Source organism: Mercenaria mercenaria, unplaced genomic scaffold, assembly GCF_021730395.1.
Source record: "Mercenaria mercenaria strain notata unplaced genomic scaffold, MADL_Memer_1 contig_2902, whole genome shotgun sequence".
Classification (NCBI taxonomy): domain Eukaryota; kingdom Metazoa; phylum Mollusca; class Bivalvia; order Venerida; family Veneridae; genus Mercenaria; species Mercenaria mercenaria.
The window spans coordinates 34,292-51,831 of NW_026460992.1; the positions used below are offsets into that span (position 1 = coordinate 34,292).

The 17,540-nt window shown below is 34.8% G+C and overlaps 1 protein-coding gene across 1 annotated transcript in view; it reads right to left on the reverse strand.

Annotated features, from left to right (window-relative positions):
- Window positions 1-14,327, reverse strand: part of LOC123560536 (uncharacterized) — a 31,083-nt gene extending 16,756 nt beyond the window's left edge. Inside the window, exons 1-3 of the mRNA XM_045352708.2 lie at window positions 14,205-14,327; window positions 9,277-9,423; window positions 9,026-9,047 (exon numbers count right to left, since the gene is read on the reverse strand). Of these exons, the coding sequence (XP_045208643.2) occupies window positions 9,026-9,047; window positions 9,277-9,324 (70 nt within the window). The 5' untranslated portion in view covers window positions 9,325-9,423; window positions 14,205-14,327. The remainder of the gene's footprint in view (window positions 1-9,025; window positions 9,048-9,276; window positions 9,424-14,204) is intronic.
- Window positions 14,328-17,540: the final 3,213 nt, after the last annotated feature.

Genomic DNA, 17,540 nt, shown 5'->3' on the forward strand with positions numbered 1-17,540 from the left:
AGCCACTGAATGAAGTTGGTAAGAAGGTAACAATTCAGCTCCGAGCGGGCGGGAGAAATAAACAGGATATAAAATACGAAATCTCGCATGCATGTGACAAGGCCTTATACGTAATAAATAAAACTCTATTACAGTTAATTGTAACTGTGTAAATAAAAACTGGCGTCACCTTAGCTACCTACCCTATTTTTTTGCATGTAACCAAAAAAAAAACTTTTTTTTTTGCTTAACCTTAAGGGCCATATCTTCACTTTCACGTCATTTTTTTCAGCGTCAAAAATATTACTGTAGTTATGTTTTAAACGTTCTTATAGCCACAAAACGGCACGGTAAAACCTTCTATTTTTACTTTGTGTTAACGGGACGTTTTAGTGTAAAACATATTCAATCTTGGTGAAAAAAATTACGGATGGATATTTTTAATGTTGAGCGAAGTTACTGATGCATTAAACGTAAAGATATACACATATCTAAATCAGAAATATCTTCCAGTTTTGTTGGTACCAGTCAATAACGTGGGCTCTGAAAAAAGTTATAGTATGGTTCCTTCTTAAGGTGCGGTGACGTCAATGTGGCGACCAAGAAAGAGCGCTACTACATTTTATATACGTTTTTTAGGTTAAGGGCATATTAGAATCGAATTAATTCATAGCAAAACAGTATTTAACACTTTTTATACGCTTGGTACAGATAATTATTACGTCCGACGTATAACCGTCCGTCGTGCAAAAGTAGTGTTTTGCTATAAATTATTTCTTAAATAACCAATTTTGAATCGAGAATTATACTATACTACAGTAAGGAACGGTGAAAATCTAGTAAGGTACCTGATTTTTTTTCGTGTTTTACATAAATAATATATAACCAATGCATGAGTCTCTTGTACTCATTAACCGTACGATAGTAATCTAGCATTGGAGAGGGGCGTTTTATTAGATGCTGGTGTAACATTAAATTTTGTCACCATGGGTCATTTCTAAACGTTGAAAATTGACCCTGCCAACATTTTAACATTAAATTTTGATCAAAAAGTCGTTTCGATCTGATCAGTTGTTAAATTTTGATCAGTAATGGGGTCATTTTTTAACGGTTAGCTAAATTTAAGTAAAACGTCGGAGATCGTCTGTTTGTAGTAGAGAAACACACTGGAAAGTACCAGAAACTATCGTAGGCTTGCTGGATAGCTTCTTTGAAAATAATTTCACAAGGCCGAGGCCGGGCTTAAACTGAAAACTTTGCCGAGGAAGGCGAGATCATCTATATGTTGGACAGGGAACTGTTAACGAAAGTTTAACACAATGATTTTCGGCAGGTGATTGGTTATAGGCACATCGAGACTTCCGCACAGGGAGCACCTTTTCCTATAATAGCGAGATATTTTAAGTGATATCTCTGTAATATATAGAGATTTATTTTTTACGTTGAAAAGATTTGTCTTTATGCGTCCTATATTGCCAGGTTCGAAATATTTTTTATCCTACCCTCATACAAGATATAGAACAAGTCGAAAGATTTCCTGCGGCCAGAAGTTATACAGACCAGAAATTGTTATGGATGTATGTGTGACCACTCAGCCTAAAAAGTAACTTATGGGTGAATAACGTATTTGTTTTTTTATTATTATATCATTACGCTTTAATGTATGAAATATTACTCCATTCTACATGGTTTACAAATAGATCTATGAAATATGTATTTCTTAATTCTGAAAGCAATTGTTTTAAGCAAAAAAAACCCCACCATATTTCCCTTTCATGTATAACGTAACTTTTAGCTCAACTGGTCACATTCCTTGACTATATTGAAATATGAAATTAACACATAAACCCTTATGCACAACTAAGTATCAATATTGATCATTGCTGAAAGTTTGAATAAATTATATGAAATAATGAATGAGAAATTCAGGTCACAAACATTTCTCTATATATCATATAGAGTGCCAACTATATTGCGAAAATGGCGTTCCATAAATGCGATAAGCCAATCGCTTATCGGTAAAAAGTCACGTGAAATCACCCAGTCCCCATGTGCTACACTACTTGTTGTATTCCAATATACCTGCGGCCTCCAGGCCGCAGGTAACAAAATCGGCCTGCCTTATAAACTTTGCTGACGTCGATCGGGGTATTATCGGACACGAGGGTTTTATCGGACAAACCAATGAATATCGGTCATTCTAAAAGATATAATTATAAAAATGCATTATTACCCCGGTCACGTGTTTTTAAAGTTTTTGCCGCCTGATTTCAGACGACTATAGAAGCAACATCGATAAAAGGTATCATAAATTGAAACGAAAATATTTATCTAGTATGCAGAATAAATCCACTTCCTGTTACAAATTGTAACATTCCGATATAACATTTGTTGGAATATTTCTTTGAAAACATGTACAATGATGTGCTCAAGTTGTGATTTGGCACCAGTATGTACAGTCGGTTTGATAAAAAAGAAATGCAAAGTATCATTGTACTCTATATGACAAAAAGGCTTTGGTCTCCATGGAGGCCCTTCAAGGGGTATTTTCGGACACTTGTTTAGAATAAATGGGAGACTATATTAGCCGCATTAATAATAAATTTTGCAACAGTCCAAATTTTCTGCTTGTTGCTCGCGAAACTTTAATTACAATTGCTAAAGGTTGGTGGAGACACAGACCAAAAAGAAACCCTTCCTACACCTACTCTTATTCGTCTCGTATTTGCATCCCTGTCGAGAAAATCCTTGCTACGCCTATGAATACTATTACTGTGATTAGCTAAAATTGAAAAGACTGTAGAGTAGATCTATATTTCATGCGTATAGAATTGAATATTGACTAAAATGCATTACTCCACAAAATACTTCCTACTGAATATGCCAAAATCAAACTGATGGTGTATGAAATGTGTCATAAATACGTGTCCGGTAATACCCCGGCATGACCGATAATACCCCTTTTGAGCACCTCAAATTGATTGTTTACGTAACAAGTCATATGACGTAAAACCAACCAATCTATTTTTGAGAAATGGAAAGCAACATGTAGCTGTAAAGTGAGAGAGGATTTCTGAGTCTTGTATATGGTAAGTCGTGTGAAACATTATTTTTACGAATTTTGTCCGATAATACCCCGATCGACGTTAGTCAGTGCCAAGATATCACTTTTTCGGGAACTTTTGAAATCACATATTTTATCAAAATTTTGCATTGAAACCGTCACCATTGTATTGGAAATGCATAAACTTCAAAAATGAGTGGTCAAATTATAGGTTTTTATCAAGAAACAAAAATGTTATTGCTATTTTTCACTTTTACAGCACTTTAGCCGGAAATTTTGAAAACACATTTTTTCCGAATTTTTCATAGAAACCGTTATCATTGTATCGGAAATAAGTGGTAATTTCAAATTTTTTTATCCAGAAACAAAAAAGTTATTGCAATTTTTCAATTTTATCCACAAATAGAATTGCACTTGTAAACGTCATACATGACGTCAAGTCTGCACGCTGTTGCTCTTTCCAACGACTTTTCCCCCAATTTTCTGAACAGGTAGGATAAATATAATATTAGATTACTGTCTGAAAATTTTTAATTTATTAGGCTCGTCTACGAAAAAATATAAGGCTCGGCCCAGCCTCGCCTTATATATTTTCTTCAACTAGCCTAATAAATTTGAATTTATCAGACAGTAACCTAATATTCTCTATATATCATGATTAGGATGTTTACGAATATGTATAATCTACGGTTTTAATTCATTTATAGAATCTACAGATATGGCTTTTAGATATAGTCTCTTATAATTATGTTTAGAATGACCACATGCATTTATAGTTATTTATTTCACATTTTATTTGTCACGAAAAAATGTTTTATCAGACGAATTTCTCCCGCCTTGCCAACGATGTAAACAGAGGGTCATCTCATTCACACGAAAAATACTTAAATAAAGTATTCACAGTCCTCATAAAACCCATACGTATGTGACATTAAGTTTCAAGGATCAGTCAGAGAAGCTTAGTTAATGTCTTAACAAATAACATATAACCGAAAGCAAATATATGTGTAATAAGCGTATTATGTTTTTCTCGTTTAACGGACTGTTGTAAAATTTTCACAGATATTTCCAAGAGTGTTTTTGTACCCACCGACAAGTTGTAAGGGGGGTATACTTGTTTTAGGTTGTCTGTCTGTCTGTCTGTCTGTCTGTCCGTCCGTCCGTCTGTCCGTAGACACAATCTTATGCGCACCATGTCTCCTCATCTCCTTGACACAATTTAATGAAACTTCACACAAGTGATCTGTAACAACAGTAGTTGTGCATGGGGCATGTTAGGTTCTTTCAGAAAAAAAAGTTGCAGAGTTACGTGACTTTGTTTTTTTTGGTTACTATACTATATACATAGACACAATCTTGTTCGCACCATCTCTCCTCATCCTCTTGACACAATTTAATGAAACTTGACACAAGTGATCAGTAACAACAGTAGTTGTGCATGGGGCATGTTAGGTTCTTTCAACAACAAAAATTGCAGAGTTATGGGACTTTGTTTCTTGTTAACATACTATGTACATACAGTCTGCATATGCAATCTTGTGCGCGCCTAATCTTCAGAACCCTTGCAAACAATTTAATGAAACTTCACACAAATGATCAGTACCAACCCTAGTTGTGCATGGTGCATGTTACGTTCTTTTAGATAAATATTCTGCATAGTTATGGGACTTTGTTTTTTTTTTTGTTACTGTACTGTTTACATACAGTCTATATACATACAGTCCACATAATTATGCAGTTTTGTGTGCGTCAAATTGCTATGTACTGTGTCAGTGCATGCGGGGGGTACACTCATCACCTTTAGTGATAGCTCTAGTTTTCTCAATTGCTCTGCTGTTTATCTTCAGGAAAAATGTATCTATTTATGTCGCTGATATTTTCCTAACAAGACCACTAACATCATCTTTTCAAAACTGCGCAAAATAGCATGCCTTACATCGAATCACTTGCCACACACCGATGTAGGTTCAAGCCTCACTCAGAGCGTTGAATTATTAATGTTACCAAGCTTTTACATTTTTATCCTAGATCTAGACTGGATGTAGGGCCTTAAATCCGGGTGTTAGATTTAGAACATATCTGCGTATTGGTGGTGGTAGAATTGATTTGTTTTTGTAATGTTTTAAGTGTGACTTTCCGATCAAATTTGTCTAAAGCTCCAAATTTTAAACACGTTATTAAAATGTTAGATATATGTTACAAAAATGTTTTAATACTGTTTACTACATGTTATTTTCTTATGTGTTCATCCACAAGGATATCCGCGGATTCCATTCCTGACTTACACTCAAAACATCCAAGGGAACAACTGCTATGTCCACGGACTGTCCATACTTTTTATTACAAAAAAAAAACATAATAAAGTTAAGACAAAGATTTACTTGAATTTATAAAAAAATATAATGCTTCGTTCGATAAGTGCAATGTAGTTATATGTAATTTAACAGAAATTAATTTTGTTCGACAACATTGTTTACTATATGTTTTTTTTTAAATGCTGCCGTTTTTAGTTATTAAAGAGTTTTTTCTGTTCTGTGTTTGATATCTTCTGAAAGTCTGAATTTTATTCCCGTAGTATTTCACATTTATTAACGATAAAAACAAAATAGCTATTTACGATCGCGCTGTATGAAATATTACAGGAAATATTATAACAAAAATCGGTTGTTTCTATATATTTTTACTAACATTCTGCTATTATCATATCATAATTGCTACATAGTTCGAGCTGTGTTTATTTTCTAGCGGTGTTCAGGTTGTAATATCAAATGATGAATGCATATCAGCACTACTAGACTTTCTTATCGTGACCTCTTTCACATACCTGGTGTCCCGGACAGTGCGCTGTATGTTACCATATGTCTAACACATAAATAGAGACGAACATGTCATATTGTATGTGAAATTTATACACATGCTTGTTAATCTTATATTAGAAAGTATAATTTGCTTTAAATTATGTATCGTGACATATTTTGTTTAGGCACATTTAGGCTTTATCTTACTTTGCCTCATCATGTACACTGTTAATGAAATTTTATAGTTACAAATGTATTATCAACTTATGTAATTTTAATATGCTTTATATGATTGTACCACCATTGAACATAATATACTATGCACTGTTTATATACAATGTGGACTCACGGGTTATGACCTTTTGTTCAATAAAATATCTATCTACATAAAAGAATGCTGGCCTAACTTTAAATGTTTATTTTGTAATATTCTTGATTGGGTCCTTAATAGAGTTATTTTTGAGGTCATTTCTATTAGTTTAAACTATTAAAATTTGTTAAAATTGAATAAAGTTTGATAAAATTTGTAACATTTGTAAAAATCACAGCGGCCTTTGCCGAAAAAACGAAAACACAAAGACTGAGATTTCTGACGAATGTAAAATGGGTGCAAGGATTTGTCTACATATTTTTAAAATAATGATCTGAAATTGGCCTATAATTATATGGCTTTAACTTTGTATATGTTTATAAGGTTTCTTCAGTTACCATAAATTGTAAAATTTTGATCGATAATATCAACAATAAGTGCTTGAAATATGAAATATTTAATAATTTTCTGCAAACCATTTTTTTTGTGCAGGGGGGTGGTGGGCCTCCCTTTCAGGGCTCTGCCCTGGACGCTTACGTTACCATACCCCTCACCTATTTGGTGAAGTCTTCCTACGCGCCTAGTTAGGGTCCATTGTCTTCAAGGTATCTGGAGATGTGTCATTTTAAATGTGACTGAAGAGTTTTAACATATACATGTATCTGTAAAATCAAGAGTATGTCGGGAGTGCGGATCCCATGACCCATCCCCTCTGAGCTTGGGGTTCCGTGTCAGCTAGACATTTATGGAGTATGTTCTCATAAAGGCCGAATTCTCGTCTTCTTCTCACAATAAGAGCGGGCACCTGGGTAGAACAACCGACCAACCGTAAGCAAGCTAGAAGAATTGAACGTCCCGAATGAGCTCGAACCAACATCGATGAGGGGCAAGTGATTTGATGTCAACGGTCTTAACCACCTGGCCACGGCAGTCCCTCTGATTAATATAACAGGATTGTAACAGAACCCAATTGGATATGATATTCTTTTATTCAATACATGAAGATTTTCATAGGTTTGTGACGTAATGGCGGTGTAACGTTGAAATGACCCAGGAGGTCAATTTTCAACGTTGTAAAATGACCCCTATGTAAATTATCGACGAGATCTAAATATAAATTACAACACCTTTAAATGATCGAAAGAAAAACACCAACAGATCCGAATGCCTAATATATTATGGGTGGATCATGTCAAACCACTCTGTGAAATGGGATTGTATTGCGCACATTCCAAAACTTTATGCGGAAATCATACAGCCAGACTCTAACATCATAATCAACAATTAGGTTATCGGTAATATTATCCCCCTTATCCGGTTACAATTAACTATTGCCTATGTCACAAAACGCTTAAATCCATAAAGTGCTCTACTGAAAGCATGGAATTAAAGGTGCCCAATCCGACAATTTCTTCAAAATCTGAAAAATTCTGAGAAGGCTTTGAATGTTTCGTTTGACCTAACTATAGAAATGTTTTCCAAATAGTTTGCCAAATTGCTCACCAAAAACTGATATAGTGTCTTACCTTACACTAGGCAATTTCTCTTGTTAAATACGACAACAAATACTTTCTTTTTTGTCCGACTCACTGTTTTGAATTTAACATTGAAATATGACCCGACTGTAGTTGATCAGTTCGTTGAAGCCCTGCTCCGCGGCTATTCATATTTTGTGTGTGTATGTAACCCATGATTACAATAGGTAACAATTAACGGCCACGTGCCAAATTTTAGCATGTAAATCCACAGGTATTTCACATAGAATTTTATATAAAATAGACTCTATTTTGACAGGCGTCGCTGTTCAAAGTCAGGATGTTCATGCTTGTTTCAGTAACAATTCAAGGTAAAAGGGTAGGACGTGAGCAGGGCTTTAATAAGCATCCAAAGATGTGTAACTGGGTTTAAACTTCTATTTCTAACCAGTATCTGCAGAGTCAGGGTTATTGCCGATGAAGTATGTATTATTAGCTCGTGACACGCTCGAATGTATAACTAAACGTTTATTACTTAAAGTTCCGAAAAAATACAGAAAATTTAATTTTTCGTCTGTATGGTAATAGGCATATTACGTAAGATTATTAGTATCAGTTTTCAGCGTTGAAATATGACCTGCCTATAGTTGATCACTTTTTAACGAGGGTCAAATTTTTACGCGTGGGTGGGTCATTAAATAACGGGAAGGGTCAATTTTCAACATTGAAAATTGATCAGTAATCCGTTGAAAAATGACCCATTGGGTCAAATTTCAACGGGGTCAAAATTTAATGTTACCTCGACATGGGTAAAATCATCAATGTGCAAGAATTCATTTTCCATTATTATATCTCTACACGCGAACGTAAGAATCTTCTCATCGTAAATTAATTAATTCTACAGCTTGTAAATAATTTCTGGGTACAGAATTGTAATTAAGTACATGTTAAAGAGTATGTTAACTTTACGAAAGATCAAAAAATCTTCAGTTATAATATGACTGTGACATGTTTTGTCATGAATACAAAATGATACTTTTTTAAAAAAAAATATACATGTTTGTTTTTTTTTTTTTTTTTTTTTTTTTTGGTCCTGTTTTCAGGAATTGTTATCTCATATATAGGTCTATATGTCAACGAAATGAAAAATTATTAAATGGTAGAAAGTGTTATTGAATCCATTTTTTGTTACCTCATTTAATTGAAAGAGGTGTTTTAACCATGTACATTTTGTATTTATTCTCTACTTAGACCGCTGCTTTTCCAATTTTAACATAAAAGCACCATGAAACCATAATTATACAGCTTACACCCTTTCGCAAGAGCAAGATGAAGAATAAAACAACAACAAACAACAAACAGATCAAAACAAAAAAACATGCAAGATAATAAGGTTTACCTTCGCTTAACTGGAACTGAGACTGAAAAAAAAGAATAAAATTCAAAAGGTCTGAAGCAAATAGTTTTTAACTTTTATGTCTTAATATTAAATATTATTGTAAAACGTATTTCATTTAGAAAATAAGAAACACTATTTTGAAAACAACAGTACATCTGTAGACATATTAAAACGTTACTGTGATATTCTATTAAACGTTATATACATATGTCCGAAACAAAGGCTTTTTTAAACTTAAAATATGTGCTAACCTGTCTTTCTTGTAAACTTTGTTCAAGTCTCTCCATTTGTTGGCTCATTGTTTGCTGAAGCTGGTGTGTTTGATCCGCCACATGTCTTGTCTCTGTAACCGATTGCTCCACCGCTGTAAGTCTGTCCGACAGTCCAGGAACTAAAAGCTACAGTAACATGCAAAATAAAGTGTATATTTAACAATGACAAATTATCAAAGACTCCCATATTGAAATAATGTAGCCTTGGCCAGACGGTTACGGTGTAACATTAAATTTTAACCCGGTGAAAATTGACCCCATGGGTCATTTCTCAACGTTGAGAATTGACCCTGCCAACATTTCAACATTAAAATTTGATCAAAAAGTCGTTGAGACCTGATCACTTGTTGATTGTTGATCAGTAATGGGGTCATTTTTCAACGGTTAGTTAAATTTAAGTTAAACGTCGGAGATCGTCTGTTTGTAGTAGAGAAACACACCGGAAAGAATCAGAAATTATCGCAGACATGCTGGTTAGCTTCTTTAAGAATAATATTACAAGGTCGAGCCCGGGCTCAAACTGACAACTTTGCCGAGGTAGGCGAGATCATCTATTTGTTGACAGGGAACTGTTAACGAAAGTGTAACACAATGATTTCGACAGGTGGGTGGGTGTGGACACATCGAGACTTTCACGCAGGGAGCACCTTTTCCGATTGTAACAAGATATCTATAAGGGATATGTCTGTGAATTATAGTGATATCTCTGTAACACAAAGAGATGTATTTTTTACGTTGTAAAGGTAGGTCTTTATGCGTCCTAATGCCAGGTTCGAAAATAAGGTTTTCATTTAACGATTTTGTATAATCTACTTGTTTAATTTATCTATAAAATGTACAGATATAGCTTTTAGATATAATCTTTTGTAATTTTGTTAAGTAATAGAATGACAGCATGATTTAATAGTTTAATATGGTGTGTATAAATTACTACAAATCGACATGTACCCGTTAAGAAGATCATTCCGCGTTTCATGAACAACTTCAAACAAAAACACCGATACTTTGATATTGCCGCAATGTATACGTCACAGTTACTCTTTTAGGCCAACAAAAAATAGTTGTGTGTTTTAATTTATGAAGGTCCGGATCCAGGACCGGGCCGAGGGGGGGGGGGGGCCATGCCCCCTACTTGGCTGAGAAGTGACCTTTACTCGTCAAAGAGGCACCCTACTATTTCGGCAAAGGAATTTTATTTTTCTCTAAGCTTAGACCAGAGGCCACCATTTCACACCTGTATTTCAAAATTTTCCAGGCAAAGAGCCCCCTGACCACCCCCAATCAGAGGGGAGAACCCTCCATTACCACAAAATTTTGACCTAAATATGCACCAGACAAGGAGAGAGTTTCAAATAAGCTTTCAGCTTCCTACTCAATCCTGTATGCCTTTTTGATATAAGTATATGATGTAAATGAATCGTGATTAATAAAATATTGCTTATTATATATAATAAACTAAATGCACCAGAGGCCACCATTTCTGCCTGTATTTCAAAAATTTCCATGGGGAGAGCCCCATGACCCCCCTTACATGAGAGGAGTACATCCACCTATAAATGCACATGAGGTCACCATTTAATACCAGTTTTTCAAAAAATAATTTCCAGGGATCTCATCTCCTCAAATGTAGGCAAAGGCATCACCCCAAGTATTTCGATGGCGATTCACCCCTCCCCCCCCCCCGGTCAAACATTTCTGGATCCGGGCCTGTTATGTCTTGGTTTCAAATCATTTGCAAATGCGAGAACAATATTGCGGAATGAGAAGGTACAACTTCAATGCCAAAGACACATTGTAGCGAAATACCCATAAGATAAATTTATGACCAAATAAGATATAATTTGAATGAAGAAGTTACACTACTTTTGTAGAAATGTTGGTTTACCCCCGTCAATATTGTAAACATGCGCCGTAAACAAGGTTGTAAAACTTCAGTTCTGGTTCTCAGTGTAAGAGCGTTATACGTGATCGAACTCGACTTAATTTCACCCGGGGAATAAACGCCAAAGGATGTCTTAGTTGATCAGTTCGTTAATAAGCATCCAAAGATGTGTAGCTGGGTTTTAACTTCTATTTCTGACCAGTATCTAATGTATTATTAGCTTGTGGAGCGCTAGAATGTATAAGTGAACGTTTTGTACTTAAAAAGTTCTGAAAAATATACGGAAATATTAATCTTTCATCTGTATGGTAAAAGGCATATTGCGTAAGATTATTGGGATCAGTTTTCAACGTTGAAATATGACCTGCCTATAGTTGATCATTTTTCAACGAGGGTCAAATTTTTACGCGTAGTTGGGTCATTAAATAACGGGAAGGGTCAATTTTCAACGTTGAAAATTGATAATTAATCCGTTGAAAAATGACCCATGGTGTCAATTTTCAACGGGGTCAAAATTTAATGTTACAACGGCCGCTTACTTCATCAGTTTACTCAGGCAGGCACCAGCTCGTAGCTGGTTTATTGCCCAGAGTGGCACCTGGAGTATTACATAGAGGTTCGAATACAGGGCTGGTGTGCCTTAAGGCTATATTGGCATACTAAGAGAGGTATTTGACCGAGGGCCTATTCCGGTCTAGTATGCCAATATTGCCTTAAAAGGCACACCAGCCCTGTTTCATAACCCTTTTATTGCATATGTTTCACTCCTAAAGTCGAATGTTTCCGATGCAGAACGCATGCATGTTTCTCGATACAAATCTAATACCTATAAATATCGACCTCTCGCTGCTAATATAATGTGTTACCATATTTAGTAACATATGCAATAAATCGTTGAAAGTCATTAAATGGCCTTACTGGTTCATTCATGTCAATAAGATGTAATTCGTCGCCACATAGCTGAAAGCCAAAACTGACGTTTTGACGACTCCACGTTTAATAATTCTTTTAGTGATTTGTTAATAAGAGATTATCTCAAAATCTTTCGTTTTCATCCCATTTTAACAACAAACATTAATTTATCAATATGAAGATTGTAATAGATTGTCAAAGGGTTTTCTCTCTTAATGTTCTGCTTAAAATAATTGTCACATGGTATATATATAACAGATCTATATGTATCATAAGTGAGAAAATAAAGAAAAATGTCAACGAAATGCCTTTCAAACACACTAGACAAGAAAAATAAAAACAGAATTATAAAGTACGAGAAAATATATGATTAAACAGTGTCAAAACCTTAACTATAAACCAGAGCGCTTTCGGCTTTTTAAAAAGGTAGCATAAATAAAAACAACAATGGCATATATTCCGCCTGTATAGTTTGATATATAAATGCTAACTGAACATATAGATCAACATAATTTCATAAGATCTGGTAGTTATAATATCTAAAATAGCACGCTTCTGATTTCGTCTATTCTACCGGAAGAACAACGTGTGTATTTTGAAAGTATTATGTTTGATAGATAGATCCGAGTTTTCATTGAAACAAAAGGAAATGAAAGTATATGATGGATAATGTGTGAAATAAAACATCTATATTTTAGAGTAAAACGTTATTACTTACTTAAAAAGATATTCAAACAACTGTCATAATTCTTAGATAGCTATCACCTTTTTTGACATTCACTGTATTTTGAAATTTCGTTTATATGTTTTATATGAGCAGAACGTGTTAAAATGAGAATGATGTCAAATTTTATGACACATGCCCCCAACCCTCCACCCTTAAGGCTTAGCCCGATTTCGTTATCTGTCTTCTCGAATGGACAAAACTTTGCATTATAGTGCGTATTTATGTATTCTTATACACAAAACAATAATAAAATCTTATATTTTATTGAAATTTAAACTAATCGTCTTATTCTGATGATACAATCTTACATTTTCAGTGAATTACATTACTGTCCCACGGTCCATCACCCCCTCTCCAGCCTCCCGGAAGAAAACCTCTTAATTTTAGCCTAGGAACAATAAGTCTGTTCTCCGCAACTTGTTGAAAACTTCTATACATAAACGAATATTTTCAGACGTTATGACAACAATCGTCTCATCTGGATACTGAACTTGATTCCGTAGATTGTTTTATTCTACCCAGTACCCACTGAGCTAACTGATCGGAACAAAATGTAGATAATGACAATATGCACATTTAGGCTTGTTCGTGATTATTCATGTAAGGTTTGGTGGAAATTAATCGGGAGGGAGAGAGATGGTCAAAATATCCTAAATTCTAACAAATCCAGGGTCACAACTGCACTGTAAATCAATAAACGGGAACGTGTCAATGATATGCACAGCTAGGCTTGACAATAATTACTGTTGCAAAGCCTGGTGTAAATCCGCTTTGTTGTGTCAGACGAGTTGCGCGGCGCGGACAATCTTTGTAGCAGACAGACAGACTGACGGACAGCTCTGGAACTATATATATGCTTTTGTAAAAGATACATTCCAGTAGTTGACTGAACAGCATCACAAAACTGATATTGATTGGATTAGATTCTTATACGGTCATTGCACTTTACGGAAATATACAAAATACTCATGCGTAGCAGGCAAAAGACTAAAATACAATATAAATATATCATTAGGATAACTCAATTTCGGATAACCTGCCTCGGTAGCCTAGTAGTAGAGCATCCGTTTTGAGTGCGAGAGGTCGTTGGTTCGATGCCTGGCCGCGTCCTACTAAAGATGTAAAATTGGTACTAGTAGCTTCCTCGCTTGGCGCTCAACATTAAATGGATAGTGCTAGGACTTGTCAGCCCAATGTCAGTATATGACTGTGTGGGATATTATATCACGTGTCTACGGCATGATATTCCCGTGCGGCAGCACTGTAAAGTTGGGCATTTTGCTCACTACGTCAGCGTCCTTTATATGACTGAAAAATTATTTAATGAGACGTTAAACCTGAACAAACAGATTTACGGATAACACAAATTAAGCTTTTTTAACTTACCTTTCCTAGTTCCTTCAGTTGTGCAGCTTTCTCTTTGTAAACTTCTTCATATTTCGGAGGCTTTCCTGAAGTAATAAACAAAGGTCAATGAAAACTGCTTGTATACTTTGCAATCGTTGAAAGTTATACATAATTCTTATGATTTCGTATTGTCGTGAATTTCTATTCTGTGAGAAACAGGTTTAAGTTATAAATCATTTTTGCAAGAGTGGTAGTAAGATTTTACCTCTAATGACATCAATTCATTTCTTCGCTAGTCAATGACCAAACAAGAATTATTCCTGAGTAAATTATGTCCCATGAAAAAACTTTGGTGTTCAGGAAATAACAAAGATATCTTGAATATTCAGAAAATTCTGTCAACAGATAAAGCATATATAGATAATTCAAAATAGTTTGGAGAAATACCATGACAAAATACCCGACGAAAGTCATTTTTGACGATTAATTCAAAAAGGTTCAGTATAACTTAAAAATTTAGATGTTGATGTTAACACGTTTGGCATTCATAAGGTTGAAGTAAAGGAAGAAATGCGTTATCTTTTATTTAAAGAGAAATTAACGAAAAGCCTTATAAGTACACAGATGAATCTTGAATAGGAGAGATCGCCCTGACGTCACGCATCAACACCTGTTTATCTGGTGGTGGGCAAGACAAATATTTTACATCGTTTGTGTATGGGATCGGAATTTTTAATTTCTAATAACTTTTTCGTTCATCTATGGATTTTAAAAATTCAAAAAGTTTTGAAATGCTTACGATTTTCTTATTTATATATTCAAATAACTTTTGAAAATAAAAAACCGTTTTAAATGACATATGATTTTTACAGCGGCGTAGCGATGCTCAGAACTTTTAGAAAAGTTAAGTTCATAATTAATCGATTTTATTTCGAAATAAAAATTAAAAGTTATCAATAAATTGCTTATTTTATATCCTTTCCATTGATCAAAAAATTATTGATATCATTTGTGTTTTTAGAAAGTTTAAGCCGTTAGAAAAACATCAATGTTAACAAAAAAAAGCATGACGCTCGGCGTCTGCCCACTTGGTCTTTGTCTTATCAGTTCTAAAAATAGAATATACAACGGATTTGTATACAAGCACGATCTCTCCTATAGTAAGTCTATTTTTCTTGAATATATATTTTTAGTGGTTTCTAATACAGTGTACACTTGGATATCATTATGACCATTTGAAGCCCGCCCACTTAACTCAGTATGTAGAGCATTTGGCTACGGATCGCGGGGTCGTGACTTCAATCCTCGGGCGGGGCGTATGTTCTCCGTGGCTATTTGATTGTGCCTGAAATCATTAGTCCTCTACCTCTTATTCACGTGGGGAAGTTGGCAGTTACTTGCGGACAAAATCCAGGAAAACTGTTTAGGTTAACTGCCCGCCGTATCATGACTGAAATACTGTTGAAAAACGGCGTTAAACCAAAAACAAACATGACGGGAGGGAGGATAGTGCTGGGATATTCATGAAAGAAATTATTTGGTTGAATACATAATATTGACCTGAAGTGAGTTATTCAGCGTGCCTAAAAATCAAATAATGCAAGTGCGTGCAGATGTGTGAGTGTATATTCGCGCGCGCGTGTGTGTGTATGTGTGTGTGTAAAGTTTATGTCGATCAATTATATCATTTCGATTCTGGAGCGTCTGTTATATCAATTGAATATGAAAGTATTCTTTCTGAGCAGTGAAAATAATACATGTATGTTGACGTGACGTCGATACTGTCTGTTTTTAGCAGAAATGAGTATTGGCGTGGAAAGTGTCATTGTAAGTGTACAAAGACGTAGTGTATTTAAGTTAGTTTGCGATGATTAATGTCCCACAAGAGTTATAAGATCGTAGCAATGAGAAAAACAAACCTTCATTATATGCGTATTAAGTTAAATGAACAAATGAACTTTAGCGGCTTAATTTTTTTCTACAATGTAAAATTTGATTCAACTTTGATTTGTTTTCAAAATGTATTCAGAAAAAGTTACAACTTAAAATAGATTTGTGCTTCATTCTTTGCGAGACTGATTTGAAATCTGGACCTCACCTAATTTTTCATAAATGACGTATGTGGAAAAATAACATTTTTAATAAATTTGCAATCGTTAATAAATATATGGGCTATAGTATTGTGAACATAAAAAATGTAATGGCTCGTGCGCTTGTTTTTGAGATATTTATCTATGATTAAAGGTATTTGCACATTGCACATTGATTTTAAGACATTATTTGGAATTATTTAACGATTCAAACATGTTTATAACATAATTCAATAGTAAGAAAGATTGTTACATTGCCGTATTAATACATTTACTCAAAGGCGGTCATTTATTCATAAAACGAGTTGCATTTCCGTAAACCAAGTCCCGGCTTCATTCGTTGTGGTATTGTAACGAGGTGTCAAACATTTAAGAGATCAACAATATAGGCTGAGTATCGGGGAGCTGAGACAGAGAGATATGGTTTTATTATCTGTTGAGAAAGTGGCAAAGTTCCAGGTTACAGACGAGGTTTAACGTTTTTGGCGAAGTACAGCCAATGCATTGAGCACATACCTATATCATGATTTCAGTTGATAGACGGAGAGAAAGTTGACAAACACATTTGAAACGCTGAAATATTTTATTATTAGAGAACAGTTCATCCAAACTTGTTCCACAGACCTTGGTGTATTCTTGAAGGAAATGTCGAGAGCGCTGAGATCATACAGTTGACAGAACAAAACATTGAAGCACAAGGTGTTACTATAACAGGAAACAGGGTTTTGAAAAATATTTTTTCATCCAATACGCCACCAAAACGTGAAGTATGACACCTTCATCTCAGTCACAGCAAAGAGAAGAGCCAGTTTTAAAAAAAAACCTGTATGTTTCTTATGTAAAATGGAATAGCACAAGAATGCTGATACCAAAACAACTAGAGCTGTCGCAGAAGTGACGAATGATACCCCCACACTACGGCCTTGTCACAGAAGTAAGCCAATGTCAAAGTCAAACCTCAAAATCAATAGCTGTCGTCTGCTAGTGATGTCAACCTCCCTATTAAGTTGTGTGATCCTTGGCTAAAGCATTCTTAAGTTTTCTTCCGAAAACGGTTTAACTGTTCCAGGTCACTGTGACCATCACTTTTGACCTACTGACTGAAACGGCCCTGGCTGAGCCCATAAACTTTTAAGTCCAAAAAATGACCGTGAAATTTTTCCCCTTTTTCTTTCTCCCTGCAGATATGCTGGAAAAAAACACATGTTATCGATAATGTTCATTCGTGTCTATATGTCAGCCAAATAACTACTGGTATTCATGGCTGCCGGTAGTTTGCTTAATA